The sequence below is a fragment of the Cylas formicarius genome, unplaced genomic scaffold (genome assembly GCF_029955315.1).
Source record: "Cylas formicarius isolate icCylForm1 unplaced genomic scaffold, icCylForm1.1 PGA_scaffold_6__28_contigs__length_40554024, whole genome shotgun sequence".
Lineage (NCBI taxonomy): Eukaryota > Metazoa > Arthropoda > Insecta > Coleoptera > Brentidae > Cylas > Cylas formicarius.
In genome coordinates, this window is record NW_026844347.1 from 1033814 (window position 1) to 1046417 (window position 12604).

A 12604-nucleotide genomic window follows, 5' to 3' on the forward strand; every position below is an offset into this window, starting at 1 on the left:
TGGGTTTATTTTGTGCTAAGTTAATCATTTTTGTGCAGGACTAGTTATGCCAAGACGAATTCCAATTTCAAAAGACCTAAAGCAAAGGGTAGTAAATGAATTTATGGAAGGTAGCAATCAAGCTGATATTTCAAGACAGTTTATGTTACCTCGGTACAGCGTATCTAGAATAGTTTCATCGTATAAGGACAGAGGACACCTAGAAAAATTATCGAAATCGGGAAGACCCAAAAAAACAACGGTTTTGACTGACAGGCGCTTTAAAAGAATTGCTCAACAAGATCCTTGGAAGTCCGCACCTCGAATAATTGCCGAAATTCCAGAAATTTACGGTTGGTATACGAACTGTACAAAGAAGATTAGTAGCTTTAAATTTGTTCAGTAGACGGCCAGCAAAAAAACCACTAGTTTCAGCAAGAAACAGAGCAGCAAGGTTGGCCTTTGCACGCCGGCATTTAAACTGGACCATCAATGAGTGGAAAAAAGTTCTATTCAGCGATGAAACGCGATATAAAATATTCAATTCTGTTGAAATGCTACGTGTGAGGCGACCAATTAATACTAGGTTTAACCCAAGTACGTAACACCTACAATTAAACATGGTAAAGACAGTATTTTTTTATGGGGATATTTCTCATGGAATGCAGATTATGCAAAATGTTATGCTACCTTATGCAGAGTGGGAAATGCTGTTACGTTTTATTTTCCAACAGGACAATGATCCAAGACACTCTTCACAACTCGTTCAACAGTAGTTTGCAGAAAACAATGTTAGATTTTGCAGTGGCCGGCACAGTCGCCAGACCTTAACCCAATTGAAAATCTCTGGGAAGAAGTAGAACGTCGCATTCGTACACAAATGTTTCCAAATAAACAATCGTTGATAGATAAAATTAATGAAGTTTGGACAAATCTTCCAGAAAATGTCACTCAAAAGTTGATAGAGTCAATGCTGCGCCGTTGCTAGCAGGTAATTCTCAATATTGGATATTCTATAAATTATTAAGGCATAATTTTAATTATTATTATCGTACTAAAATGTGTGTTTAATGTTTTTTTTTTAAATAGAATACAATACAATACCGTTAAATACACCTTTTTGAAATAAAATAAAATAAAACACTTTTAAATACAATTTATTGTTTTACTTTTGTCGCCTTCATTTTCGTCAAATTTTATATTAATTATTATTTACCTTTCACCAACTAACTTAAGGTACACCCAAAATGTTGTGAAAAATTACTTGCTATGCAAGGAAAGTATTTTATCATAACTAGCAAAAAATATGAACCAAATTTTTTTTTATTTAAAAAATACTAAAAAAATATGTTGTTAGCATTGTTAGCAACTACATCATTAATAAAAAACAATAAAATCACTGGCTCCAAATTACTATCCCGGGGAACGCCGCTACTAACCATTGTATTCTGTTACACAGATATGATTTTATGAATTTTCCATCATAGAATGCAAAAGTTCTCAGTTTAATGTGATTCAATGTGGTACAATGTGGTTCGCCCGGCCAAAGGCCTTCGAGAAGTCCGTGTATACTACACCTACTTACCTTCTGTCGTCTATAGCTTTTGCAGTGAATTGTGTGTAGATCAAGCTAAGTTACTAATGGCGCTTCGACCTTTAAGGAAACCATCTTATTTATGGGTTATTAAATGTTTCATCTGTGTCGATAAGAGACTTTAGTTTATAGTGCCCCTATGCAGACATATTGGTGGTCTGAAAGAGAAAACAAATTGCCATGGTTTGAAGATTTGAAGAAGTTTGAAGATTGATTTTGATTGTCATTTTTTTGTCAGATATACGCAACGTTTTTTGCCAGAATATATTTTTTGAAAAGTTACTCAATAAGTGTCTGTAAAGCAGTATTTGTTGAAGAAAATATGGTATACATTTCGAACCGTCGTTAATTCGGAAACTGGAGTGAGGGCGATGCAATCATATTTTGAAACAAGATTCAAATGAGGTGAGCTCTCATATATCAGAAATTAATATCTGCATGCAAGGTAAGCGAAAATTCAAGTATTAGAATAGAAAACACATTAGAAATTGGGTGTCATTGTGATCACAATTTAAAGAAGTTCACGATGACCCCGATATTGCCCTAAGCGATAAGGTCGAATATTTAATTTAGGCTACAATTTCCGATAGTAGGGCTAAGCAATTAGTAGAGTTTTCCCGCCACGGCTAGTGACTATTAAAAAATCATAGACTGTGTGAAACTGTGTTTTGGCAGGGACGATCTTCAAATAGAAGTTCATCTGCGCGAGTTACTAAAATAAATAATTAGCAACGCTGCGTCTGGCAATAAAATAGAGCTTTCACTGTCGTACGATAAAATAGATACTTAATTGCGGGCGTTACAAATGCTTGGCATGACCTCTGATAAATACGCTGCCATACTGGTTCCACTAATTGAATCATGTTTTCCATCGGATTTGCTTCGTATTTGGCAAGGGTCCTCGTCAGATAGAATTGGGTCCAATGAGCAAAATGGTGAAGGGGAATCCACCCTAGAGAGCCGTCTAAAAAGCCATATGTTGTTTTTAAAGAACAAAGTAGAGCACGAGCAGTATGTTTCTCTAGCGGTAAAAGGTTTTGGATTAGTTTATCGAAATAATAGAGATTTTAGACGGAATAAAACCGTTGCGGACAACACTAAAATGAATGTAGACTTGTCACCCACTGTTACTAACGTAAGAAATAATACCACGGCAGTAAAATGCGTATTTTGTAGTGGTTTTCACGACAGCGCTAATGGCTTCAAAGCTAAAAACTTTCTTTAAAAACAAACCTCCATTGAAATATTAATTGGATCAGATGTAACTGGGAGGTTATATACAGGCAGAAGGTACGTTTTGTCTTATGGATTAGTAGCAATGGAAACGATATGAGGATGGACCTTGATGGAGAAAAGACCTCAAGAATGTTCGGATACTACCTTCATGACAGCTTTGTTCCTCTTCGTGAAGAACTTGCCTCCCTATGGAACTAAAAACATTATGGAACCACGGACCCTGTGCAGCAAAAAACCCGTGAAGAAATAGCTTTGACCGCCAAAGATTTTTTCTTACCGATAATTTCTGGCTTGAAGCGAATATTATAGAAGAAGTATACAAACAAGGATCTCATTGCGAAGAACATTATTTACCATACAGGCCAGTGTTATCAAAGATGTAATTAATTTTACCACGAAGATAAAGTCAGTGTTCGACGCTTCAGCTAAAGAGAAAAACAGTCCCTCTTTGAATCAATGCTTCCTAAAATATAACTTAGATTTTAAAACTAACAAGATAGGGGTAATTTCTCACATAAGAAAGACTTTTTTCCAAAATCACACAATCACAGTTGTGGTTTTTGGTATAAACAGCTACCCTAGAGCACTATCTGGCGATAACGAGTGAGGCTAAGTGAATCAGGACAAGTTCCGTATTTTAGAGGAACCATCCTGAAGCTATCTAAGAGCTTTTATGTGGACGACTCTGTAAGACGATGCAGAAGTTTATTCTGAAGTTGTCCTTGGTAATGGCAGACGGCAATTGGTGGGAGTATACTCATCAAATTCGAGAAACGGATTCTCATTTTGACACCAAGGTCCTTGGATTGACCTAGCTGACTAAAGATACTTAAGGCATAAGTATGGCTAACACACAATTTGACTACTTGCTGGATAAACCGATTACGAAAAGGTTGATTCTCTCTTTGGCTCAGCGTATTTTTGACGCGATAAGATTTATTTGTCCCTCCATTTTGCTTCCAAGCACGCTTTCCAGAAATCTTTATACTGGAATACGCCAGTTGAAGGAGAAATAGCCATTAATTTTCGTTCTTCTTCAGATGAATTTGCCCTGGAACTGGTGACGCTGAGCAATGGACAGGGCATACATTTTGTGACTCTGGCAAGAACTCTTATGCCGCTGTCGTATTTTTGAGAGATATTCGATTTAATGTAAGTGTTTCTCTTCATCTGGTAGCAGCGAAATTCAAAAGAGCACCAGAAAAGTAACAATATCCAGATAATGACTGCAGTTATAGGTGTTCGACTATTTAAAAAGCGAAGAAAAATCTGAGATTCAATGATCAAGCCTATTTTTGTACGGATTATGGCATTATGTTATTTTGGGTTCAAAATATTAAAAAACGGGCCACGTTTGTTTGGAATAGAGTAGATGAAATTAGAAAATCAACAACTACTGAAAGCTGGCACCATTTTCCAAGATTATCAAACCCAGTCGATTTGCCATCTTGGGGCTGTTCCACTAAAATACTGTACGAATCGCTGAAGAAGAGGTTATCCAAGAGAATAAAAAAAGTTTAACAATTACTACCCTAATGAATAATTACAGTGGCTTTATGACCTCAGAGAAGTGGCATCTTAATTACTTCTCAAAGTATACAAAATTCGATTGTCTGGATATTCCGATTTCTGTACAACTTAAGATATAGGAACAAAAAACTTGAATTTAATGCAATAGGACATGTTTATAGACAAGAATGGTGTATTGCTCTTAAGATGTAGTAAATAACCGGTATTATCTAGAATGTTTTAGATTTAGACCACAATATTGCCTTCAAAGCACCGATTGGTTAGCCAATTAATATTTCCAAAACATACAGGGATACAATGCCTGCATATTAAGAAAAAGGTACTAGATATTGGGTGGGCGACGAGCAATAAAATCTGTAATCTCTAGATGTGTAATCCGTAGGAAACAGAATAGTAAACCCTTTAATGCAAATACAACTCAAACAAGGTTGATATTGTTGGTCCGCTATACTTTAAAACATGAGAGAAAACTTGAATTTGTATATTGGTGTTGTCAGTAACGGGGTTCCTTCAAGCGTCGAGACGTTTTATTGCTCGACGCGACCGACCGAAGACTATCTACAGTGATAATGGAACAAATCGTATCGGCACTAATGGCACACTTGCGAGATTTGGCCTTAATAAAATAAGCGAACCTATTAAATGGCCTTATAATCCTCCCACAGGTTCATGGTGTGTGGTTTTTGTAAGGGGCCTCATAAGAATTCTAAAAGAACTGTTGCGAGAAGTGTTAGGGTAAGCTTCATTAAATTACGAGGTCTTATCGACTTTGGTTTTTGATAGCGAGTCCGCAATAAATTCACATCCTTCCAATCCACCTTCGCAAAGGAACTGAAGGTGATTGTGGAAGTTCGGTAGTGGTCGAAAGATAGGAAAATAATAAAAGCAGAATACCCGCTAATTAAGATAGTATTTTTTACAAATATGCTGGATTAAACATTTTTTAACAAAAACGGGTTCCATTCACAAAAACATTACCTATATTATTTTGTAATACAGCCATTTACGCTGCAGTAAAGCGATGGCATAAATAAAATTTATCAAATCGATTCATCGAAACACTAGATTTCTTCATTTTTTCACTATTGTGCGCACTCAATATCTAACTCCACAAACAGATTGACGAGAATAAATATTCTGTAAACTTTGCCTATACATAAATTTGGAACTAGGTGATTGGTGAATTCAATTTAGTAACAAGTAAAAACAAAACGGCTAACCGATACAATCGCAAGTATAGAGTCTAGGAATAAACTTTTCCCATAGCATAGGATTCTCCACTGGAAGGTTGATTCTTACGAAGTATTCCATGGAATATAAACTGATAAGAAACCCACTCCCCAATGCTAACACGTACCAGAATATTACGTTTATTATATCCAATTTGGGAGTGCGAAAGTATGTCATAACGATACCCGAGAATAGAAACAGGATAAACAAAGCAGGGAAAAAAAAGTGAAAAGTGTACGTAAGTACCCATTCGTGAACTATAGCTGATATCATAAACACAGTGTACTGGGCAACAATTTTGTTCCCCGGCACAATAAATCTGTACATGTCTTTGTAGATGTACGTATATAACCAGTCGTAAACCACCACATTCCATGTCCTCAAGTACTCGGCATAGTTCGTAGACGTCCACCAATCCTTATAAAACAACCTATCACCAAAACGCAACAGTTCTGCCACTAAATTTTGCACTGAATGTAGTACTACGTAGAATATGCATAGCAAGCATAATAGCCCGCATGCACTGCTCTCAAAAATGGAAAGAATTATTTCACTGCGAGTAAACTTCTGCAGTCCTATGCGCTTATACGGTCGGATCATGTATTTCTCTACGAGAAAGGCGTAGAAAAATATCGCAGTAATAATTTCAGCGATTCGTTTAAAAATGAAGTTCCATCGGATGGTTTCTGATCTAAAAATAAACGCAATTTTTAAAACTCTAAAGAACGAATTAAGAAAGACCACAGAAAACTTTAAGGAAGTAGTAACGAGTAATAAGATGAAAATTCGCAATCTGTATCGCCCAGACCAACACAAGTACATGTTTTAAATTTAAAAAAAGACATTGAATCAGTAGTATAAGGTTATTATCACATAAAAAAAGGCTGAACATATTTACCATAAATTGACTGTAATAGCTTTTGAATTGATTAAACCTCTAAGTATACAATGTGTAACCGGGGCAATTCTTTAAGTCATTCCAATAAGACAAGTTTATATCTTGGTTAGACTTTTTGTAGATAATGTAAAGCTAACAACAGATTGCTGCGACGCGGTGCGTTCTGATGCGCTATGACGAAGAGTATATCAGTAGTAGTATCAAATAAATATGGTTACTAATTTATTTAGGTTGCGAATAAAATTGCTATGTATATTTTAATACCAATGCTAACTTACCTGGGATATTGATCCCGGTAAACAAGCGTAGGGGCAAACAAAAAATAAATAAAATGGGAAAGGTTTGCAATAATGAGCTGTTGGTCGCTGTGGACTTTGAATTTGAGAACATTCGGTGCGTTGCTTCTGACGAACGCATGGATTTTCATTATAAGTCTGGTCTAGAACGGAATTAAATAACACAAAGATTTGTTCTTTGCGGGAATTTTCTTACATGTTCGGCGCAGACGATCGCAGATGACGCAATAGGCAAATCAAAGTATTCCACTAGTATTGAAATCGTCTTGAATGATAAAATGTAATAACCCACCAGTAACGACAAAAAACTATAGTCTAAAATCTTAAGCACTGCATCTTAAAAATAAAAAAATTTAAAGTTACTTTATTGTATTATCAGCGGAGGCAAGATATATATATATATATATATATATATATATATATATATATATATATATATTCTCACGTATTGATTCACGGATGGAAAAATGTGATGACACTATATTCCGGGATATCATCCGTTCGCTCGTTGAACTCCGACTGGAATCCTGCATCCGACTGGAATCCTGCAAATCTTGCATCCGACTGGAATCCTGCAGACGTTTCGCCAAAGTCTCACTTGGCATCTTCAATGCTCGCGCTCCGAAAACACTCCGAACACTGTTCGAAGTGTTTTCGGAGCGCGAGCATTGAAGATGCCAAGTGAGATTTTGGCGAAACGTCTGCAGGATTCCAGTCGGATGCAAGATTTGCAGGATTCCAGTCGGATGCAGGATTCCAGTCGGAGTTCAACGAGCGAACGGATGATATCCCGGAATATAGTGTCATCATATATATATATATATATATATATATATATATATATATATATATATATATATATATATATATATATATATATATATATATATATATATATATATTCGCTCGTTGAACTCCGACTGGAATCCTGCAGACGTTTCGCGAAAATCTCACTTGGCATCTTCAATGCTCGCGCTCCGAAAACACTTCGAACACAGTTTTCCTGGAATCCTACAGGATTTGCAGGATTCCAGTCGGAGTTCAACGAGCGAACGGATGATATCCCAGAATATAGTGTCATCACATTTTTCCATCCGTGAATCAATACGTGAGAATATATATATATATATATATATATATATATATATATATATATATATATATATATATATATATATATATATATATATATATATATATGATGACACTATATTCCGGGATATCATCCGTTCGCTCGTTGAACTCCGACTGGAATCCTGCATCCGACTGGAATCCTGCAGACGTTTCGCCAAAATCTCACTTATATATATATATATATATATATATATATATATATATATATATATATATATATATATATATATATATATATATATATATATATATATATATATATATCTTTTTTATTGTTATTATTTTTTTTGCTACTATTCTTAGTATTAATATTTTTATAATCAAAAACTGATATGCTCAAATACTCACATTTAGGCTCAAAGTATAGCCTAAGAACGGCCCACAATTTAAAACTACCGTAACACAAAGTTGCCATAAAGTTTAAAAGTAGCCAAATTCCGGCGACCACTGTTATTTTTCCAAAACTCTGCGTTATTAGGTGAATTCCACATCTAACTCTAAAATAACAAAACCAACGTCGTGAAAAAATGTCACTTACTTAAGTACTTACTTACTTTCCATTTTCGCGATAATCATTGACGACGGTGTTCATCATCAAACCTATAAATGTTGCCACAAAGATGTGCTGAACTGTTTTTACATGAGGATTTTTAAAAAGTTCGGTAAGTAGGGATTCTCTTACTTGGAATTCTTTTTCCGGTAGAGATTTCACTTTTGTTTGGCTAAAATTAGTATATCAGGCATTAAACCTATATTGCGTCACTTTGCGATGGGATTGGTATTAAAGGGGGGCGCCCTTTATCAAATGCCTATTTGATAAAGACACGGTGTTGCCGAAACAGCTGTCATTTAAATATATTTATGTGAAAATCTGAACAACGTTTGTTCTTATTTAACTATACTAAATAAAGTGGAATTACTGCCATGATACTATTAATAATATATTGTAGTCCATTTTACTAGCAAAGAGCCGTTTGAACTAAACAGATAGAGAAATAAATATAGCCAGAGCAAACATATTCATAGAAAAGAATTACGTTTCACCCAATGTATTTTTTTAAATGTAGGTCAATAAAACAGTGATTTTGATGTTTGAAAGCTGTTCCCCTATTTGAATATTTTTGGCGGCCCTTTTTCAAAAAACGCCACATTTGTCTCTATCGCGTAATTTTCTTATAGCGCTCTATATCTAAAAAATGTTATTTTATTTTTATATATATTGATATATAAATATAATATATTAACCTATGACATGAATATGTTAGTTCCCTGTTAGGCATGATTTTTAAAACAATTGATTTTTTTGAGATTAAATGTGATTTGGCAACACTGGATAATATTAGATTTCTCTGCAAAGCAACAGAGTTGGAGCAGAAGCGTCAATACAGAATTATAACCTGCTTATGCGCAGTGTGGTTGTATTGGTCGGCGCACTACTGTATTCGCGGCTGTTTTGTTTTTTTTTTTAAAGAAGACATTGTGTGAACAATCCAAATAACTGTTGTTATATCTGTGGTAGTCATGGCGCAGTAAAGCAAAGGCAAACTATAACTTCCCTTATGAAAAATGTATACCATGCTTATTTTGGTGTAAAAATTAGCGACCAAGACAAGTTCTGGGCTCCTCATACTGTTTGCTCCGTTTGCGTTGAAGCATTAAGGAACTGAACTGAACTGAAAGATAGGTAGAAATGTTTAATTTTTGGTGTTCCTATGGTATGACGAGAACCTAGGAATCACAGCGATGATTGTTATTTTTGTTCGTGTAATGTTCAAGGATTCAAGAGAAAAAATAAGAAACAAATTGCGTATCCCAAACTAGACTCTGCTATTCGACCTCATGGACCATATGTACCGATACCTACCGCCCCAATAGAACTAGAAAACGTCCTATCGTCATAATCAGAGGAAACTAATACGGACCAGATGACTTAGATTTCACACCAGATATCAGAGAGCCCGAAGTTTTTAACCAGAGCGAATTAAATGATTTAATTAGAGATTTGCACCTTCGAAAGGATACATCCAGACTTCGTAATCAGCATTTACTAGTATCTGGCGTCACATCATGCTTTTACGGAGATCGCGAAAAAGAGGTATGTGTATGTCAATATTTTACTTCGGATGGACCACTAGTAACAATATTCCTGACTCAAGTAAACGTAGTTTAAGCGGCGTTTTATCGCTCAATAGTAAGGAACTGACCTCAGTTTCCTCAGCACGTTCGGTACATTTAAAAGAAACCTTTGAAAATGTATGACTTCTTTTGAAGAAAATAATCTACCAAGAATATTTATTTGTGAATGGGAGAGTCGGGCAAGAGATACACATTAGACTCATATAGAATGGCCCTCTAGAACAAGCCTAAAAAAAAATTGTTAAAGCCCTAGACAGAAACGAATAGTGTTTCAAATATTTGTGCGCAAAATTTTCAGCCATATCTGATGACAAGATAAAAGAAGATATTTTTGTTGGACCGCAGATAAGAACATTATGCAAAGACAAGGATTTTCCAAAACACGAGATCTAATGTCGAGACAAACCTGGGTTTCATTTCAAGAAGTAATTGGTAAGGATGAAAACTACGAGAGTATTGCTCAAATTATGTTACAACACTTTCGCCGTCTAGGTTGTAATATGAACTTGAACACTTGAACTATTTTACTGAAAATCTTGGAGAGAGGTTTTGCCAGTACATTAAGGAAATGGAACGGCAACACCAAGGCATAACGATGGTGGACACACAGCCCAATATCCGGACAATGCAGCTTTCTGGCAAAAAGACAAAGATTTCACTCAAAAAAGCGTGAGTGTAGTTTTTTTTTTCACGTTTATTAACTAGGATTCCACATTTTTACTGAAAAAAAAAAGATTTTAGAAATATCGTTTTTTTTTCTTCAGTATTTGCAACAAAAAAATTACGTGATACAAATTAATGCATAAAATTTCAGCCTAAAAAAATTATATAAAACCAGTTTTCAAAATATTAACATCTGTCAAAAAGTTTAATTTTGTAGACCTGTGTAATTTGACAAACAATTGTTTAATTAATCTTTGGAGTGGAGGGCTTTAATGTTTTTTTGTTACCTAATTTAAAAGTTAACCGTCGTTATTCACAGGCAAGTCAAATTTTTGATCTTGCCTTGAAACTATTCAAAATAATAAAAAATAATGATAATTAAATGCTAAGTATTTTTAAATTATATTTATTATACAAAATACTTCCGTTTTATATTATTAGTGCATTTTTAAAACATTCCGTTAAACCTGTACCCTTAATAATGAAAGTGGAAACAAAAGCAAAATGAAATTATTTTCTAAACCAAGCACAGAATGGAAACATTCTTTCCTTTTAAATTTGTCAATTATTTTTACTTTTGTATTAGTAAGAGTTAATCTGTCCCAATTTCAAACCTAAAATGGGGAACCCTTGGTATTCCATTAGAATGTTAACGTTTGTGGTCTGCTACAAACTTTATAAAACTTGAACAATTATGCTATTATGTTTATGCCAAATAGCCACTATAAATTTTTAAATTAAATTAAATTAAGTTCTTATAAATTATCATTAAACCCTTACGAGACGAGATTAACTTGTTTCATAGCAAAATACTCATTCTCAATAGTATTAGTGTTCCTTACGAATTAAATTCCCATTACTAATCATAACGAAACAATTAGGTGAACTGTTTGACTCTAAAATAAATAAAAATTTCGTCTTAGAAACACCAGTTTCCTGCCAATTTTTTATTCAAAAAATATTCCTGTAACCTTGTATCCTGTATTTCGAAAACGAAAAAATTCTCGATATAGATTTATATAAGAAATTAGGATTTAAATTCTTTTTTTTTATTTTATCAATTAGGATTATTAAGCTTATACACTGCAATTCGGAGGCGATGTTTACCCAGATATATTGAAAAAGGTTGCGAGTGGACAACGATTCGGTAAAAACGGTAAAAAAGTCGAAACGCTTATAACAAATTCTTACTTACACATCTTTCGATTGCTCCAGCTTAGGTAAATACATTTTACCGTTTCGACACAGTAAGCGTTATAAGAATATATTTATTTTGCAATAGTTATTGATTGTTGTCATTTTCGTAGACATTCTGATTGTGACCTAGTATGCGTAAAAATTTCCATTAAATTGGAAAATTACCCGTTTAATTAATCGTGTTTACATCCGACATCATGTACAAGGTGCTTCGTATTTATTTAGGAACTGTTTTTGTTAGATAAAAAAATAATATTTAATATGTGCAATGCAAAATGCAAAAATGCTCTTGACATTGAAATAAAATTGCTGTAAGGGTATTAAAATAATTCTTTTAATTGCGGCTGACTATGGTTATTTCTCTATAGTGTGTTGAAATGTTGATCATTGTCACAGTCTTGAGACTGAATGTTATCATAGTTATTTAAACAAGGTTAGCAACCAATTAAAAGAATATCATAAATGTTCTTGGAGGCATGTTGATAGCCGTGCAAGTCATATTCATAGTAGAATGTTTGTGCAGCGTGAGTTTGTTAGTAGTGGATATGATGTTAACCTATTTGACAACAATATATTATGCAACAAGTGACTTAAATGTCACGAGTTTGTTTGGCACGAGCGGAGAGTGTTTAATAAAAAGTTTACCAAACGTGTTGCGTACTATACTTTTTCTACAACCCTTATTTTTCGAGTACATTTTTACTAAACAAC

At 34.3% G+C, this 12604-nt stretch overlaps 1 protein-coding gene across 3 annotated transcripts; it reads right to left on the reverse strand.

Annotated features, from left to right (window-relative positions):
* Positions 1-1120: 1120 nt before the first annotated feature.
* Positions 1121-12019, reverse strand: LOC132703652 (sterol O-acyltransferase 1-like). 3 transcript variants are annotated; one of them, XM_060673034.1, is made up of 6 exons: positions 11892-12019; positions 8452-8619; positions 8246-8394; positions 6960-7093; positions 6746-6906; positions 1121-6260 (listed from the first exon to the last, which is right to left on the reverse strand). In XM_060673034.1, the coding sequence occupies exons 1-6, from the start codon at positions 11924-11926 to the stop codon at positions 5555-5557; spliced, it is 1353 nt and encodes a 450-aa protein (XP_060529017.1). In that variant the 5' UTR covers positions 11927-12019; the 3' UTR covers positions 1121-5554. The 3 variants fall into 3 exon arrangements, with proteins under 3 accessions (XP_060529017.1, XP_060529018.1, XP_060529016.1); XM_060673035.1 differs by having other exon boundaries at positions 1121-1731; positions 6960-7099; XM_060673033.1 differs by having other exon boundaries at positions 6960-7099.
* Between the last annotated feature and the right edge of the window lie 585 nt (positions 12020-12604).